The 19,093-nt window shown below is 46.5% G+C and overlaps 1 protein-coding gene across 8 annotated transcripts; it reads right to left on the bottom strand.

Moving 5' to 3' along the window:
- Positions 1–4,399: 4,399 nt before the first annotated feature.
- Positions 4,400–16,862, bottom strand: AKR1A1 (aldo-keto reductase family 1 member A1). 8 transcript variants are annotated; one of them, XR_013959936.1, is made up of 11 exons: positions 16,741–16,845; positions 16,475–16,573; positions 14,056–14,127; positions 10,321–10,410; positions 7,625–7,744; positions 7,289–7,440; positions 6,447–6,642; positions 5,719–5,918; positions 5,409–5,461; positions 5,163–5,249; positions 4,400–4,544 (listed from the first exon to the last, which is right to left on the bottom strand). XR_013959936.1 is itself a non-coding variant. In XM_080656243.1 (11 exons), exons 4-11 carry the CDS (start codon positions 10,402–10,404, stop codon positions 4,479–4,481), a joined length of 978 nt encoding a protein of 325 aa, XP_080512369.1. In that variant the 5' UTR covers positions 10,405–10,410; positions 14,056–14,127; positions 16,312–16,437; positions 16,741–16,849; the 3' UTR covers positions 4,400–4,478. The 8 variants fall into 8 exon arrangements, 5 of the variants coding, with proteins under 5 accessions (XP_080512369.1, XP_080512368.1, XP_080512366.1 ...); XM_080656243.1 differs by lacking the exon at positions 16,475–16,573 and adding an exon at positions 16,312–16,437 and having other exon boundaries at positions 5,389–5,461; positions 16,741–16,849; XM_080656242.1 differs by having other exon boundaries at positions 5,389–5,461.
- Between the last annotated feature and the right edge of the window lie 2,231 nt (positions 16,863–19,093).

The following is a 19,093-nucleotide window of genomic DNA, read 5'->3' on the forward strand; positions in this document are numbered from 1 at the left end:
GATGATCAGGTAGGCAGGCAAGTGGTTAGGGGTGATCAGGTAGGCAGATGGCCCCTTGCAGGCCCCCCAGCAAAGAAAGAGGGAGGCCCAGGCCAGCCAAGCCATCGAAACCCAGCCTGTTGCCTGCTGAGGGAGGCCACCTGTGGCGGGGAGTGGGGGTGGGGTGGGAAGTACTGCACAGATGGCAAGAAGTGGCAGCAGCAGGGGTGGGGCCAGCTGCCTGTAGCCGGGGGAAGGTAAGCCCTGATAGGCCCTGATCTCAGGCCAGGCCTAGGGACCCTACCCAAGGGGTCCCGGATTGTGAGAGGGTGCAGGTCGGGCTGAGGGACCCCCCGAGTGCACTGGGCCTCTAGTATTGTAATAACTTTGGTAACAAATGGTTATTAGATTTATTGCAGTGATCACTTCATAAGGTACATAAATGTCAAATCACTGTTGTACACCTGTAACTACTATAATATTGTATGTTAACTATATTTTGATTTTAAAAATATAGAGCATTGCTTGTCATTGTTTCAGAGGGAAACAGGAGTCCTTCATAGATCATCTTTTCCCGAACAAATACTGTGACTTCTTTCAAATGTACTATATGTTATCAGTCCTCATTTTCAAGTACCCTTTTTAAAATTTGTCAGTCTTTGACTACAGCTTCACAGTCTCTCTCTTGAAGAATGTCAGGTTTCCCTTTTCCTACTTGAGTGTGAGACACCCCCTCCTCCTTTCCAGACTACAAAACAGTTTCTGAAAGCGGTCTTAGATTGCACTTGTGTATAAAGAATTTTGATGTTATGAACTGGAATGTGGTGGTGCTAGCCTCTGGCTGGTGAGCACTCTCTTCATTCTGGAATGTGGTCTTATAAAGACAGGTCTCATTTTAAAATTCTGAGCCTGTGGTCTTTTATTCAAAAACAATAATCATATAAAAATCCTTTTTGCAAAAATACTCTTAGTTTTCCCAAAGACCTTCCTTAATACTTGGATATTCCAAACACCTTCCTTTGAAGTCTAGCATTGTTCTCTTCCATTTTCTTAAGTTTAACTTTCAGATCCTCACTTTGCAATGGCTTTGGTGAAGTGAGTAAGTTCCCCAACATCACATTTTAATTGCTTCATAAAGTACTGCATCTTTTTTTAAGATCTGCAATTTCACTTTGTAGTGAATGTGCACTGCACAGTCCAATGATTAGTCAAAGATGTCTATAGAACAATGCTGTTAATCAGGATGAGATATCTGAATCAAGAACCATTTTTAAGTAGTCAGTTTATTAGTGAATTTTTAAAAATCCTCATCTGAGGATATTTTTTCATTTCTTTTTAGAAAGAGTGGAAGGGAGGGAGGAAGGGGAAGAAAGAGAGAGAGAAAAACATCAATATGAGGGAGACACATTGGTCGCATGCTGCACGTGCCCTGACCAGGACTGCAATTGAACCTGCAACTCAGGTGCATGCCCTTGACCGGAATGGAAAGCTGAGGCCCTTCACAGGCATCCTCAAACTACGGCCCACGGGCCACATGCGGCCCGCCGAGGACATTTATCTGGCCCACAGGGTGCCACTGCCTGTCCTGCTTAGCAGCCAACTCGTCCCAGGCCCGCAGTGCGCATAGGAATTTGTTCACAGTTTTTTTTTTTAAACTATAGTCCGGCCCTCCAACGGTCTGAGGGACAGTGAACTGGCCCCCCGTTTAAAAAGTTTGAGGACCCCTGCTTCAGTGCATGGGCGAACAATCTAACCACAGAGCAGCACCAGCCAGGACGAATGAATAATTTCCTGTAACTTCATTAAAAATATTTTTTAATTGATTTTTAGAGACAGGAAGGGAGAGGGGTAGAGATAGAAACATCACTGAGAGAATCATTGATCGACTGCCTCCTGCACGCCCCATACTGGTGATCAAGCCTGCAACCCAGGCATGTGCCCTGACCAGGAATCAAACTGGCGACCTCTTGGTTCCTGGGTCGACCCTCAACCACTGACCCATACCAGTCTGGCATCACGTTATAACTTCTTGCTTCCTTATAAGAGCTGAATTGTCCTCCGCCCTCAATTTATATGCTAGTCCTCAGAATGTGACTGTATTTTGGAGTGGGCCCTATTCCAATGACTGGTGTTCTTACCATATGCATACACAGAGAAGACAATGTAAAGACAGGGAGAAGATGGCCATCTACAAGTGAAATAGAGAGAGGCCTAGAACATTTCCTTCCCTCATGTCCCTCAGAAGGAACCAAGTCAGCTAATAACTTATCTTCCACTTCTAGCTTCCAGAACTGTATGAAAATAAATTTCTGTTGTTTAAGCCACCCATTGTGTGGCACTGTTCCAGCAGCCCAACAAACTAACACACATCATAGTTTACCTCATAACCATGGAAACGTAGATCATGAAAGTGTGAGGGAGCCATGGTATCACACAGTAAGCCATCTGGGTAGGGTGAGGTCAGGAAAGATGTCCTAGAGAAGTGACAGCTAAACTGAACATTTAAGTAATAGGCGTTAGCCCGTAGAATGGGCCAAGGAGTACAATATTCTAGGTAGAAAGGGCCAGAGACAAAAGACTAACTTCCAACACGCCTCCCTCCATTTACTTATCCACTGCACCAGGGTTGTTTCTAAGACATAAATCACGCCATGTTATTCCCTCAAAACTCTTCCATGGCTTCCCGCAGCATTCAGGATTAAAAAAACCCAAACACATCTTAACCCACTCTCCTAGGCCCTCAGTCACCAGCCTCTGCCTAATTCCAGCATTACTTTGTGTCATTCTACCTTTGCTCACCTTCAGTTTCTTTCACACAAGCCTTCTTTAGGTTTTCCCACTTCTTCCAGTTTCAAGGCCTTTCCCTCAAGCTACCCAATTTGCACAGAACACTATTCCTACTCTCACCTCATTTAACTAATTAATCCCTATCATCCTTCAGATCTCAGTTGATAAAAACAGGCTTCTCACTGTATTTTTGTGCAGCACTTCTTCCAACTGTAATTAAACTAATTATGCAATTACTTTAAAGTCTTTTCTGAAGTAGACTACAGGGACCTATGTGTCTTGGTTATATCTATACCCCCAGGGTCTAGCATTGTGCCTAACCCACATAAGTACCCAATAATTATTTATTCAGTGAAGAGCAGTGTTTTGACTGGAAAACCAAAATGAGTTTTGTGACTGGAGTTTATAGAGATTTTCTTTTCTTTTTAATATATATATTTTAATTATATTTTTATTGATTTCAGAGAGGAAGGGAGAGAGAGAAACATCAATGATTCTCCTGCACACCCCCTACTGGGGATCAAGTGCACAAAGCAGGCATGTGCCCTTGACCGGAATGGAATCTGGGACCTTTCAGTCCACAGGCCGATGCTCTATCCACTGAGCAAAACCAGCTAGGACTTTATTTTTATTTATTTATTTATTTTTATATACATTTTATTGATTTTTTACAGAGAGGAAGGGAGAGGGATAGAGAGTTAGAAACATTGATGGGAGAGAAACATCAATCAGCTGCCTCTTGCACCCCTCCTACTGGGGATGTGCCTGCCACCAAGGTACATGCCCTTGACCGGAATGGAACCTGGGACCTTTCAGTCCGCAGGCCGATGCCCTATCCACTGAGCCAAACCAGTTAGGGCACCAGCTAGGACTTTAAATATATTTTTACTTATTTTAGAAAGAGGGGGAGAGAGATAGAAACATTGATAAGAGAGAAACATCAATCAGCTGCCTCCTGCATGCCCCCAACTGGGAATCAAGTCTGCAACTAAGATACATGCCCTTGACTGGAATCGAACCCGGGACCCTTCATCCACAGGCCAAGGCTCTATGCACTGAGCCAAACCAGCTAGGGCTACAGGGATTTTCACAAAACCCTCCAAAAAATTTCAGTGCCCTTTAATGGGACTATTAAGTATGTAAAATAGGACCTTAGGTGCAGAGTGACAAGCTTTGGGGCTGACTCTGCCCTCTTTGATAGCCTATGCACACAGATTGTCCTGTGTGACAGAAAAAGCCCGTGTCCCCTTTCCATGATTTTGCAAGCTATTAAGTTGGCTCTTTATATTCCTAAGCCTGGGCACTGACCAAGGTAGGGAATGGGGTGGGAACTCAAGACTCAGGCTCAACAATGCACAGAACTCTCACTGCCTTGTTACCAATACTGAGGTGACCAATTTTATGGATTCTCAGTAAGAAAGCTGGGGGCCATGGGGTGGCAGCATGCAGTGCTCAGAGCTGCCTGTAGATGGCGGACCAGTTCAGAAAAGCACAAATTGAATTCAGCTCCATTTTGATTCCTCCAGAATGAAGAATAAGGGAGTTTGGGCTCTGGGCAGGTAGTACCCAGTATCCCCAAGGGAAACGGTTCCATCCCAGGTCCTACCAGCCAAACAACACAATAAGCAGTGTAGATGTTTCAATGGCTTTATTAAATCTTTCTGGGGGTGGCAGTACCTCACAGCTGGAGAGATGGAAAGGAAGCTATGATTTCAGTACGGGTCATTAAAGGGGTACAGAGGGTGTCCTGCGTCTCTTGGGACCCTCTTCCCATCCACCTGGAAAAGAGACAGACATATGACCCTATTAGGAGTTAATATTTCAAAGACGCAGGGCATCTTTTCCCAAAACTTCCTGAACCTCACTTGTGTACAGCATGATGTCAAATGGCAATAACAAGACCCCAGCCTCATAGAATGCCACAGTGTCAACAGCATTCCCACTAAACCCATAGCCTGGTACATAAAGTTTGCAGTCTCAGCTGGGAAGGAACTATTTATTTACTTATGTGCAATAGGCTGCAACCCAACTTCAACCCATCTAAGAAGGCCGAGAATGCCTTCTAGGCTCCCCTCATTTATATCATTTACTAAGATTGTTCTATGTGTCAGGAACTAGAATCATTTTAAAAATAGGAAGCTTAGGCTTGGAGAAGTTAAATAACATCTAGCTTACAAGATATAGAAAAGCAAGACTGGGACTCACTTGTTATACTTCTTATCCCTGAGCCACTATTTCCTCCCAAGCTGAATAAAAAGAGCCTATTGTGTCCAGGGCAGTAATCCTACCAACACCATTCTTCCTCTCTCTGATCAGCAATATTGAGGCCAGGCTTGGGTCAGAATCCTGCTCCAGATCTAACATTCACCGACTCTGGGGGTGTGAAACATACTCACTGTAAGCATGGGCACGATGTATCGCCAATTTTTATTCAGGGAATCCAGCTGCTTCATCTCTTCTGGACTAAAGGTGAAGTCAAAAACCTGGGGATGGGTAGTAGAGGTCAGGAAAGCCAGCTTTGTAAGTGAAAGTCGGGGTTCCAGAACACTGCCTTCTTAGCCTGGCAGAGTTGGAGCCAGATTGTGTCCCAATGGCCTAAAGACAGGACCCATCACCAAGTACCTGGATGTTTTCAAGGATACGGGAAGGCGTGATACTCTTAGGGATGGAGATCACTTTTCGTTGGACCTGCCACCTACGGTGGGGGATTAAGGTAGATGAGAAAGAGGAGTCAGTACTCATAAGCATTGTTTTGTCTTCCATGCAGCCTTTTCTTTAAGCTCCTGAGCGCCCCCTGGAATGGGGAACATGATTCAGAGTGGCCTCTCCCAGATCACATGGCAAGAGTCTTAGCCTCACTCAGGCACTTGGATAAGGAACCCCTAAATCCTTACCTCCCAACCCAAGAGCCCTTTTTCTGACCCGACCTTCTTTCCCCAAGATTGCCCTCACCTGAGCAAGATCTGGGCTGGAGACCGGCCATACTTTTCAGCCAGTGCCAGGACCACTGGCTCCTCAAGCAGGATGGGCTCATTAGGATCACGCCAAGCACGATCAGAGGAGCCCAGAGGGCTGTAAGCAGTCACCTCCAGGCCGCGTGCTTGGCAGTGAGCAATCAGGTCATGCTGAGCCAGATATGGGTGGCATTCCACCTGAGCCAAGAAATAACCCATCACCATGGGGTGGCGACATCCAGCTTGCCTAGCTGTGCCATCCAGACCAACCTGCACTGCTGACCCCCCTACTTCCCTTCAGTACTTTTATTTTTTTTAATACATATGTTTTTATTGATTTCAGAGAGAGGAAGGGAGAGAGGGAGAGAGAGAGAGAAACATCCATAATGAGAGAGAGTCATGGACCGGCTGCCTCCTGCACGTCCCACACTGAGGATGGAGCCCACAACCCGGGCATTTGCCCTGGCCGGGAATTGAACCGTGACCTCCTGGTTCATAGGTCGACGCTCAACCACCGGGCCCTTCAGTCCTCTTTTATCACTGTTCTCCACTGTCTATTTCATTCTTGTCCCACACTTCAATGTCCTTCTCTATGTAGAGGAATTCTACACCAACATTTCTGACAACTTGCTAGCCATCTTCATGAAGTAGAGCCATCATCTGCTCACTCATGCTCTTGCACATACACCTCACCCCCAAACAACTGACCTACTATGCTGTGCTCACCTGCAGGACAGCTGGGCGCACAGAGGCCACACTGAGAACATCATCAATCTGCCGACTGCTGAAGTTGGACAGGCCCAGCGCCCGCACCAGCCCCTTAGCCACTAGTGCCTCCAGAGCCTTCCAGGTCTCCTTGTAGTCAATGAAGTCATAGCGGACAGTCCCATCAGCATTCTTAGGGAAAGGGTCATCTCCCCGCCTGAGTGAAAGACAGCCTCTCAAGAGTGGGCACAAATGCCAGGCTTCTGCCTTACCTGCCCACCCAGCCACTCTATGTCCCATACTCCAAGCCCAGAAAGGGGAAAGGTCCAAGACTGAGAAACAAGCATGGCTTTACGCTCTTCCAGATCATGACCCAGGTGTTTACTCTATATGGAATGGCCATTTCCCCTCTTCTTCTTCCCAGGGGCAGATTGTATCTCCTCTTCTCTGGGAAGGCTTCCTTATTGCCTTCCTCCTCAAAGAGTTACATGCTCTTGGAGCCTTCTTCTGGCACAGGGCACAGAGCAGATGGTAGGCTCCTCTCACACCCTCGGCTAGAACTTATTATTTACTTCAACCTGGGCCTAGTTCAGCAGGAGTTAGTAGCTTACCTGAACGAATACAGGAGCAGAACCACTCATGCAAACCCTAAGATAGAACCCACGTGAAGCTGCACTCCTTTTTCTGTAGCTAAATTCCTGGCTGCTGTAGCAGAAAGGGCTGAGTTCCCATGCCAAGTTCCTCAGCTTGCCACACAGATAGTGTTCCTATCCTGCTCTGCTACTGTGACTTACGGTAAGTTACTAACATGACTGACTCCCCCAACCTCTAATTCCCTGGATAAAGACACTGGCAAAGCTTACTCAAAGGCATAAGGCCAGTGTATCAGGTACAGGTCCAAATACTCCAGCTGGAGGTCAGCCAGTGTCTTCCGGAGGGCAGGTTCCACATCCTCAGGGTGGTGCTTAGTGTTCCACAGCTTGGAAGTCACAAATAGCTCCTCCCGAGACATCGCCTGGTGCAGTGGGCAGGGCCCATAATGAGAAGAGCCAATGGGCACCCAGTCTTACCCACCCTCACCTCTGGGAGAGGAATTAGAAGGGAGCTGATGCCAGACCCCTCCAGCCAGGCCCCAATCCACCCCCTAACCCCCACCTCTTAGATCTCTCATCCCATCCCTTGATAGACCCAGTCCTCACCTTGCCGGGCCCCACAGTCTCCTTCAAGGCCTCCCCAATTTCAGTCTCATTGCCGTAGATAGCAGCACAATCAATGTGGCGGTAGCCTACACTCAGGGCATGCTTAACAGCTGCTTTTACCTGCCAGGTGAGAGAAGCAGAGGGATTCAGCTCTGCTGGTTTGGGCCAGAAGCTGCCCTTCGGAGGGTCACTGGTGGCGGGAGCGGGCAGGAACATACCACTGCAGTCATCCATGCAGTGGGGGAGAGACGATGGAAGATGGTTCTAGTCTAGGGGAAGGGACCAGAAACCTCAAACCCTTTGTCCCCATCCCACTAACCTCCAAGGCTCCTTTCTACCCAACAATCTCAGCAGTGCCCAGCAAAAAAACTAACAACGTGTTCCCAGCTACATGCTCAGAAGACGAATACATTGACTGAGGGCAGAAGTATAGGTCATGGAGCCAGGTTCCCTACCCTGAGGAGCTGGTTAGGGAAACATGATACACAGATAAATATGCCTAGGCCAAGGCCATTGTGAGAGACCCTCAGGGAGCCATATAACCAAGCATGCTCTGGGGGATCAGGCAAGCAAAAGAGGTGAGGGGGGAGAAAATTAAGGAAATAGAGATGGAAGCTAGGCCCAGAGCCTTCTGCCAGAAGAGAAAAAAGCAGGTATCAAGTAGGAGGCCAGGTCCAGTTAATTTGCTAAAAACTTGACTAGAAACATGGCATAAGAAGCAGAACCAGATGGCATTCAAGATCCCCATCTAGGTGCAGCTCTTACTACCCAGACGTATTCCCCAACCTCTGTCCCAACCCCTGCTGCTTCATTCTGCCCGCCTCCTTGTTGGCACTGTCTCTGACCTCCACCCCTTGCCTTCATCTAGCTGCTGGACTTGTCCTGCCATGTCAGTGCTTGCCTGGAGCACAAAGACCCCAGCTCCACAGTCCTAGGCAGCTGTAGGAAGGAAATCAAAGGGGAAAAAGGCAGAGTCATCCAACCACACCACAAACACTAGCCAAAATCCCAGAGAGAAGAGGCTGTTCTCGCTGCCTAAACCCCCCCCCCCCCCCCCGCAAGCTTAATCCCCAAACCTCTCCAAACTTGGACTCAGATGCCCAAGGAACAATGGCATAGTGCTGGGGAGATGCCCAACACTAGGTGGATGCTGAATTTCTAGCTATCTATCCTAGGAAAGTGGGTCTCCATTCCCAGGCCCCCCAGGCTGGAAGGGTTTACATCAGGGATCAATAAACTCCAGCTCATAGCTGCCTTTTGTTTTTTGTTAGCCCTGAGCTATGAACTATTTTTATATTTTTAAATGGTTACATAAGTACATAATCACCTCCATCTTGCAATCTGTCCAGTAAAATCTAAATTATTAACCATCTGGTTCATCAAGTTTGCGCCGAAACCGGTTTGGCTCAGTGGATAGAGCGTCGGCCTGCAGACTGAAAGGTCCCGGGTTCGATTCCGGTCAAGGGCATGTACCTTGGTTGCGGGCACATCCCCAGTGGGAGATGTGCAGGAGGCAGCTGATCGATGTTTCTCTCTCATCGATGTTTCTAGCTCTCTATCCCTCTCCCTTCCTCTCTGTGAAATATCAATAAAATATATTTAAAAAAAAAAAAAAAGAAAAGAAAAAGTTTGCCCTGGCCAGCGAGAATCAGTGTTTGAGCATCAACCTATGAACCAGGAGGTGACGGTTCAATTCCCGGTCAGGGCACATGCCCAGGTTGAAGGCTCAGTCCCTAGTGTGGGGCATGCAGGAGGCAGCTGATTTGTGATACATTGAAGTTTGTATCTCTCTCTCCTTCTCTCCCTCTCCCTGACTCTCTGAAATCAATATATATATATAATGAAAAAGTTTGCACCCTAGCCAGTTTGGCTCCCCAGCCTTGGTTGGGTTGCATGTAGGAGGAAACCAATTGATGTGTCTCTCTCACATTGATGTTTTTCTCTATCTCTTCCCCTCCCTTCCACCTTCTCTCTGAAAATCAATGGAAAAATATCCTCGGGCCCTAGCAGGTTTGTTTCAGTGGATAGAGCGTCAGCCTGCAGACTGAAAAGTCCCACGTTCGATTCCGGCCAAGAGCCATGCCCGGGTTGTGGGCTCAATCCCCAGTGTATGGGCATGCAGGAGGCAGCCGATTGGTGATTCTCTCTCATCATTGATGTTTCTAGCTCTCTCTCCCTCTCTGAAATCAATAAAATATATTTAAAAAATATATATGTCCTTGAGTGAGGATTAACAAAAAAAGTTGGTTAACCCTTGGTCTTGACCTAGTTATTCTTCAAACCCTGACTAATACCTTCTGTGTGACTACCTCTGGAATGAGAGAGGCCCAGCCCTCAATGAGCCCAGTGATGATCAGACCACAGCACAGGGTGATGACATATTAGGGGTCAGCAATGGGCCAGATCAGAGGGGTCCCACATCTGCCAAAGGATTCAGTGTCGATCCAGTTAGGGAAAGGGTTCTTTCCTATGACCTTTGCCCTGCTGACCCTCTCAGCCCCTCCTCTGAGTCAGCTGGGTAGGCTAAGGACATGTCACCAGGCCCTTCTTCCCTTGTTTTTCCCACTTCCCTCCAGGCTCATCCCACTTTAAGTGGAGTACAGGGATGGGGCTGCTAGGGAAAATGCAGGGACTCTCTCCCAAATACTGCCTTTTCCCTAGCAGTGGTACAAGAAGCCCTATCCCCCATCCCTCACCTGGCCAGGATTGCTCTTCCAGGTGCCCAGTCCAATCAGGGGCATCTTCTGCCCAGTGTGCAGGAGGAGACAGGAAGCTGCCATTGCCTCCTGAAACAGAAATGGGAAGAGAATGATGTGGGGATCAGTGCTGCTTGGGCTTCAAGACTCCTGTCAATCATGGGTGACAAAGGAGGCCCAGAGGTGATGAGAACAAACTTGTGGTTGTGTATATGCCCAGAAGCAACCAAAGTCAGTAGCTCCTGGACAAACATTAACCAGACCACCAGACTGGCTGCCCTTCCTTTCACCGGCTAAAGGTCTGTGTTAAAGAGCTCTAATACCTAAAAACAAAGGCAGGGTGGCTCCCCAGAAGTGCCTAGCCTTGACTACATAAGGTCTCAAGCCAGTAAGACAGGCAAAGGCCATTATGAGTCAATGTGAGACAGAGTGACAGAATAGGCTCACGAAAGGGTTACTTCTCTGAAGATGAAATGAACATTCCCCAGGAGTTTGTCAGAACTACAGAGACTCTCTGAGTTCCTCTCACAGAGGTCTGATACACCATGCTGCTAGGCCTCAGTGGCTCTTACAAGGGAAGTATATTTTGTAGATGAAAAAACAGGCATAGAGAGATCAAGTTATTTGCCCCATATTAACAGCTAATTTGGCAGAGCCAAGGATTCAAGAACTAATGGAAAAAGGCAGGTAAACACAGAGCTATAAAATATATGTGTTGACAGTAGACAATGTATGTACAATGTGCTACAGAAAGCAAGTGACTTCTGTAGAGCAAAAACCAGGGAATATTTACATTGGCTTTTAAGAATGAGTTGGATTTTCCCTGGAGTCAAGGGGAAGAGTCTTTCCAGTAAGGTGAATTAGACACAGGATTTCAGTGCAGCAGACAGCAAAAAATTTCAGATGCAAGAAAATTTCCAGCCCTAACCCATTTGGCTCAGTGGATAGAGCATCAGCCTGTGGATTGAAGGGTCCCGGGTTCGATTCCGGTCAAGGGCATGTGCCTTGGTTGCGGGCACATCCCCAGTGAGAGGTGTGCAGAGGGCAGCTGATCGATGTTTCTACCTCTCTATCCCTCTCCCTTCTTCTCTAAAAAGTCAATAAAATATATTTTTAAAAAAATTTCCAACTGAACAAAAGCAGGTGGGTGATTGGAGCAACCCCTTTGAAGAGCTATGAAAATCAGAAGTTTCCAAATGGCTCTAGAATGAATACTCATTCAGTCAGCAAATGATGGATATTCTAGGCCTTGTGCTAGACTCAGATATTCAAATAGAGTCCCTGCCCTCTTGGAGCTTATGGTCTGGTGGAGGAGGGGGGGAGGGCACACAATATGGGTGCAATATATAAGAAATATGACCAAAATCTGCACAAGTGCTATAAAAAAAAAAAAAAAAAAGAGTACGCTGGCTAGGATGGCTTCTTGGAGGTGCTGAGTCAAGTCTTTTTTTTTTTTTTTTTTTCTTTAAATATATTTTTATTGATTTTTTACAGAGAGGAAGGAAGAGTGATAGTCAGAAACATCGATGAGAGAGAAACATCGACCAGCTGCCTCCTGCACACCTCCCACTGGGGATGTGCCCGCAACCAAGTTACATGCCCTTGACCGGAATCGAACCTGGGACCTTTCAGTCCGCAGGCTGAGGCTCTATCCAACGAGCCAAACCGGTTTTGGCTGAGTCAAGTCTTAATGAACAGGAGTTATCCAAGTGAAAGGGAAAGGAGAAAGAATGCTCACCCCCAAAGTAAGTAAGGTAGAAAGCTTTTCATTTGATCTCATCAGTACTGTAAGTATCACTCTCTCAGGATTGATTTCATTGTCAGCAATACCTTTTAGGACATCAAGAATATTATCGTTGCCCAGTTGGTGTGGCTTGGAGGTTGAGTGTCGACCCATGAACCAAGAGGTCACCAGTTCAGTTCTTGGTCAGGGCACATGCCCAGGTTGCAGGCTTGTAGGGGGCATGCAGGAGGCAGCAAATCAATGATTCTCTCTCATCATTGATGTTTCTATCTCTGTTTCCCTCTCCTTTCCTCTCTCTGAAATTAATAAAAACATTTTTTTAAAATATAGCCCTAACTGGTTTGGCTCGGTGGATAGAGCGTCGGCCTGCGGACTGAAAGGTCCCAGGTTCGGTTCCGGTCAAGGGCATGTGCCTTGGTTGCGGGCACATCCCCAGTGGGAGGTGTGCGGGAGGCGGCTGATCGATGTTTCTCTCTCGTCGATGTTTCTGGCTCTCTATCCCTCTCCCTTCCTCTCTGTGAAAATATCAATAAAATATATTAAAAAAAAATATATATATAGGCACTTCTGCCCTAGCCAGTTTGACTCATTGGGAAGAGCGTCGGCCTGCGGACTGAAGGGTCCCAGGTTCGATTCTGGTCAAGGGGCACATGCCTAGGATGCGGGCTCAATCCCCAGTATGGGGCGTGCAGGAAGCAGCCAATAAATGATTCTCTCTCATCATTGATGTTTCTATCTCTCTTTCTCCCTTCCTCTCTGAAATCAATAAAAATAAAATTTTAAAAAAGCAAGCAAAAAAATTAAAATATAGGCACTTCTCTATGAGTGTAAAATTTCTTCTTTGTATAAGCTTATATCAGTTAACTTTTAAGATTCTTGTTTACAATATTTTAAATTGAAATGTGTCAATTTAAGTGGTCATTTTAAACTATATTTTTATTGATTTCAGAGAGGAAGGGAGAGGGAGAGATAGAAACATCAATGATGAGAATCATTGATTGGCTGCCTCCTGCACATCCCCTACTGGGGATTGAGCCCACAACCTCGGCATGTGCCCTTGACGGAATCAAACGTGGGACCCTTCAGTCCACAGGCTGATGCTCTATCCACTGAGCTAAACCAGCAAGGGCAATAAAAACATTTTTTAAAAAAAAGATTATGATAAAGCAGGTAATAAGGGAAGTTGTGTGTACAACCTACACACCAAAATTGTCTTTCCTAATACTTCTGACTCAGGAAGAATTTTACAGTCCGTCTAGCACAACCAGTTATGGAGAACACTTCTTTCTGCTAAAACAAAAATGGTCCATCTGGGAAGCAAACCAAAGACTGCTGAGAGCAATTCTCTGTTACCAAACTTTCCAGGGGTCAGGCAAGTATGTCTGGAGTTCACAGGAGGAACTAGCTTTCCATTTAACATCAGAGTCTGTGGCTGATTTCCTGGGCTTGATCCCCAAACAAGTGACCTATTGGCCTCTCTAAGATTTCCTAGGAGGGCTAGGAAATTACAACTGGGCTGAGAGCTTGAACAAAAACCATGCTTAAGGGTAAAAGGAAGAAGAAACTTGATGCTTGTTTCTCCCTTTCTTTTGTTGGTGAAACTGAAAACCAAAAGGTCTGAGGCTTGGGAGTGCAGTGGGGGGAGATCATGGAGGTAGGAAGACCTAACAAAGATCTGCAAAGAACAAGAGCTACAAAGAAGTAAATGGAGGGGCCCCAGCAGAAGACAGATGTTTTTCTCTAGGACAGGAAGTCATCCTCTTCCAGTTCTTGACTTCCTCATCTTCCGCCTGAGGCAACAGCTTTCCAGCCTAGCCCTGCATTAATAGGCTCTGAACTTGTTAGGAATTGCCTCACCGGACCCCGGCAGCACTCAGAAACCCTCATGTTATACTGGGAGCTGTTCTAAATGTAAGAGAGAGAGAAGCTGTGTATGCATGAGGAGATGTGGAAGAGGGTAGCATCGGGAATCAGGTTTTATCGGAACTTACGTTCTTTCACACTGGGGTTCAGTCTTCCCTTCTCAAAAGAGGGCTCTACAGTTGCTGGCTGGATGTGGGGAACTAGAAAACACAGGAAAAAGAGGAAGCAGTATTTGGATGACTGTTCCATTTAGGGACCTTTCCTCAGCCTCCCATAAATGTTGGTGTCCCTCGAGATTCTGTCCCCAATCCTCTTCTCACTCCCTAGTAGAGCTCATGTCTTCAGCTATCAATTTAAGTACTCATTCTTCCCACCCCAGTTCTGTATATTCAGCTCCCTCTGTTCATCTCCACAGGTGTGTCCTACAGCTATGTGAGACTCAACATGTCCAAACTGTACTTGTCAAATCCAGCAGCAGAGCACAGAGGAAACAATTCAAGGTCTGGGGTTCCACAGACCTGGGTTTGAATCTCAGCCCCATCTTGTGAAGAGATACTATATCTAAAGCACTTTACACAGAGCCTTACCCATGATCTTTCTGTACATTTTTTTCTCAACAGGGACTCAGGGCCCTAGTGAGAAAACAAACCAGACAACATGCTACTTTTGAGAAGCATGTCTACAATTTCATAGAAAGGCCAGATCTCCTGCAAAAATCATTAGTGAGCAAACAAAATGGAAGATGGCAACTAAAACTTATTAAGCATCTAATATGTATGCCAAACTCTTTAAAAGCTTTATCTCATTTAATTCACTGGATCTTTAAAAAGCCATCTAAATAAAGTATTTCAGTTCATTTGAAGTATTTTTTTAGTATGATCAGATTATGATTTTGATAGGTGACGGGGAAGAGAGTATATCTTCTTCTGTACTTCTAAAAAGCCAGCATATACTATCTATGTAACGGTGACCAAGATTTGGTCTATTTGTCTGGGTTAAAAAAAACAAACCTGTTAGTACTTGTCTATATAAAGAAAGATATTATTTGCTCTCAACTGTAATGTAAAACCTAAAACTACAATAACACTTCACATACTTCTTGATGTGAAAAAAAAAAAAAACCTTTAAAAAACACATTTCCTAAATCTTTCTCCAGTCTATCCATAGTTACCTCTGCTGCCACTGCTCTAGTTCTGACCACCCCTACCTGAACCAGGGATCTCTCTGCTTCCAGTGTGGCCCCTCTCCCCACAATCCACTCACTTCAACTGACCATGTGACTCCCAGGTTCAAATTCTTCCAGCAGCTCTCTCCTACCCAGGACAAAGTCCAGACTCCTTAGTATACCCTTCATAACCTGGCTCCCACAGTCCTCATTTTTCCTCCTCATTTCAGACTCCATGTTTCTGAGTTTACAGAGTGAGCCACTAGTTACTTGATTCCAGGCCTCTGCACACTTTCCTTCCCCAAGTCCCAATCTTACCTGTCTAATAGCTGCTCATCCTTCAGCTAGCACTTTAAACTTCTGGCTCCTTCCATGTACTGACAGTTAGTGCACACAGCTGCAGTTGTATGTTTATATAAGTTTCTTCTCACAAACCTGGGTACTCCTTGAGGTCAGAGCATGTCATCTGTCTGAACCCCTCACTCCTAGACTGCCTGCCCTATACATACATATATACACACACACACAAATATACACACAGAGGCAAAGGGGAGAGATCTTGACAGCTGGGTATCTGAGAAAGTCACTGCCTTCTTCCTTTCCCTTCTTGGGTAACCTGGAAAGAATCACCTCTGGAAAATATCAAGGAACTTTACTATCTCTGCCCCTCACCCCCCAATAAAATCCCAATGGCTCCAGAGAGAATGCTATTGAGATTACTCCTGTACAAAAAACCCTGAGACCTTGGGGAAAATAACAGGCCTGATCAGAACCATAAAGACTCTGCTAAGGTAGGTCCTGCAGCCCTGCGTATGGTCAAACTGAAGGGAAGAGTTAATAACAGCCCCATCTGGTGAAGGTTCAGATTCGAGTCTCACTGTAACAGAGCTCCAAAGCAACCAAAAAGCACACCCTGGCTTTCTCAAACTCAAGGCAGGTGCCGGAGCAAGCAAACTGTAACCCCTCCTGCTACTTTTGAGAAGCATGTCTACAATTTCATAGAAAGGCCAGATCTCCTGGAAAAAAATCGCGTTAGTAAACAAACAAAATGGAAGATGGCAACTAAAACTTACTGAGCATCTAATATGTGCCGAACTCTTTTTTGTGTGTGTGTGCCGAACTCTTTAAAAGCTTTATCTCATTTAATTCTCCCTAAGTTCCTAATGTAGGAACTCATTTTACCGCTGTGGAAATTGAGGTCCAGAGAAACAGAACTTACTCAAGATCACAGCGAGTAAGAGGAAGAGTTCACATCTGAAACCAAGGCTGGCCCCCTCCAGAACCTGCGCTCTCCACTCTGCCCCGGGGCGGACACCTCCGTAGTGAAGGATCAAGGCCAACTCCTCTGAAAGAAAGATGGGGCCTCAGCAGGAGAAACTCACCCTCCCGCCAGCGCTGAGCGTGAAGAAGGTGGTATAATCCCGGCTCAGTCCTGGGCCCAGCTAGTGATCCAATGAGCCTCGGCTTCCGGGATTGGAGGGCTGCAAGGGAAGTCCGCCTGACGGTGAAGGCAGGAACCCGGTCCTGGTCTGACCGAACTCCTCCCAGAAGAGGGGCGAGGGCTGGGCACTCGGCCTCTCTAACCGTGGTGGACCCCGCCCCAGCCCCCCGCGGAGGGACTTGGGGGTGGAGAGCTGGGAGGCCGCACCATCTCCTCCTCTGGGTGCGGATGGTCGGACTGGCCGAAGCTTAGATACAATTGGCCACGCGGGTTTGGAGAAGGCGCCGGCGGAGGGAAACCTGCTCTGTGGTCACGTGGGAGGTCTGGGGCGGGACCAGGCCGCGCCTCTTCTGGCCCACGTTGCACCGCGCGCCGCGGCGACTCCGCTCTCTGCCGCTCGAACTCCTGCCAGAGGAAGGAGGGTTCCAAGTGCCGCTTTCTTCTGGTGTCAGGTCCCTTCCTGATTCATTAATCTAACTCTCGCTCCATTCTCCCTTACAGTCAGGTTGGCCGGGTTCCCAGAATGTACTAAGCGGAGCCCGGTATTTGGTCAGGCAAACAGACTCCAAGAGCTGGAGAGTCCGTGGTTCCTGCTGGCCTGTGGACCCTAACCACGCATTTATGTACCAGGCACTGTGCTAGACTTTATAAGCGTGATTTTTTTTTTAAATATATTTTATTGATATTTTTACAGAGAGGAAGGGAGAGGGATAGAGAGCTAGAAACATCGATGAGAGAGAAACATCGATCAGCTGCCTCCTGCACACCTCCCACTGGGGATGTGCCCGCAACCAAGGTACGTGCCCTTGACCGGAATCGAACCCGGGACCCTTCAGTCCGCAGGCCGACGCTCTATCCACTGAGCCAAACCGGTTTCGGCTATAAGCGTGATTTTATCGAATCTTTATAACAACCCTGGATGGCTGATGTTCTTAATTTTACTTCTTGTAAGTCTTTATTGAAGTATATAGTATAGCATACGTACCAAAGGAAAAAAAAAAGTACAAATCTTTAAAAAAAATACATTTTATTGATTTTTTACAGAGAGGAATAGAGAGGGGTAGAGAGTTAGAAACATCGATACATCCATCAGCTGCCTCCTGCACAGCTCCCACTGGGGATGTGCCTGCAACCAAGGCACATGCCCCCGACCGGAATCGAACCCGGGACCCTTCAATCCGCAGGCCGACACTCTTTCCACTGAGCCAAACCAGTTAGGGCAAAAAATACAAATCTTAAATTCGCAGCTCTAATATTTTGGGGAATGTAATTATCATCCAGGTGAGGATAACTGATATTACCAGAATACTTAAAGCCTGTGAGAAGTATTCGCTGTCTATTTTACAGATTGGACAGATTCAGCAAGGTAAAATAGCTTGCCCGAAGTCACACAGCTGTTAAGTTACAGATTTGAAATTTGAAATAGAGCCTGCTTTTTAGGCTGAGAGGTGTCTTGCATTTATATGTGTCAATGTAAGAAATTTTCAAACCTGTAAAGATTTTTTTGTGAGTTATATGAGCCAACCTGTGGGAAACATCACATTGAGATAAAACTCAAGAGAATAGCAGTTTTGCACCTTGTTTTATACATTACAATCAAAAGAGAAGACATAACCCAGCTGGCATGGCTTGTTGTATCACAAATCAGCGAGCTGGACAAGACACCTTAATCAGCCAATTAGTTAGGAGTCATCATTATCGTGCGCAGGTTCAGAGCAGATTACCTCTGTCAAATTCTGAACAAACACAGGAGGAAGTATTTTCTTTTTTTTTTTTTTAATATATTTTACTGATTTTTTTACAGAGAGGAAGGGAAAGGGAGAGAGAGTTAGAAACATCAATGAGAGAGAAACATCAATCAGCTGCCTCCTGCATGCCCTCTATTGGGGATATGCCAGCAACCAAGGTACATGCCCTTGACGGGAATCGAACCCGGGACCCTTGGAATCCACAGGCCAACGCTCTATCCACTGAGCCAAACCCGTCAGGGCTGTATTTCCTTTTTATATCCTTCCAGTTCTTTGTGTAAAACATCTTGTAACCTTGAGTATATGTCATATCTAACAAACACCTGTCATATCTATACAGACAACTTGTAACTTTGAGTACATATCATATATATATAGACACCTGTAACCTTGGATGAACAAACACTTAGCAGAATATGGGAATTATTATCATTATCAGTGTATCAGCCACTTTAGATGGCTAGCTTGCAAGGTCAGACAGTTAAGTTTATCTTTTCTACTAGTGGCCCGGTGCACGAAATTCGTGCACGGGGAGGGGGTCCCTCAGCCTGGCCTGCACCCTCTCCAATCTGGGACCCCTTGAAGGATGGCCTACTAACAGTTTACAGGGATCGGGCCTAAACCAGCAGTTGGACATCCCTCTCACAATCCGGGACTGCTGGTTCCTAACCGCTTACCTGCCTGCCTGATTGCCCCTAACCACTCTCCCTGCCGGCCTGTTCGCCCCCAACTGCCCCCCGCCGCCGGCCTGCTTGCCCCCAAATGCACCCCCCGCCAGCCTGATCTCCCCTAACTGCCCTCAGTGCCAGTGT

This window comes from Plecotus auritus (assembly GCF_963455305.1).
Source record: "Plecotus auritus genome assembly, chromosome: 2".
Taxonomy (NCBI): Eukaryota; Metazoa; Chordata; class Mammalia; order Chiroptera; family Vespertilionidae; genus Plecotus; species Plecotus auritus.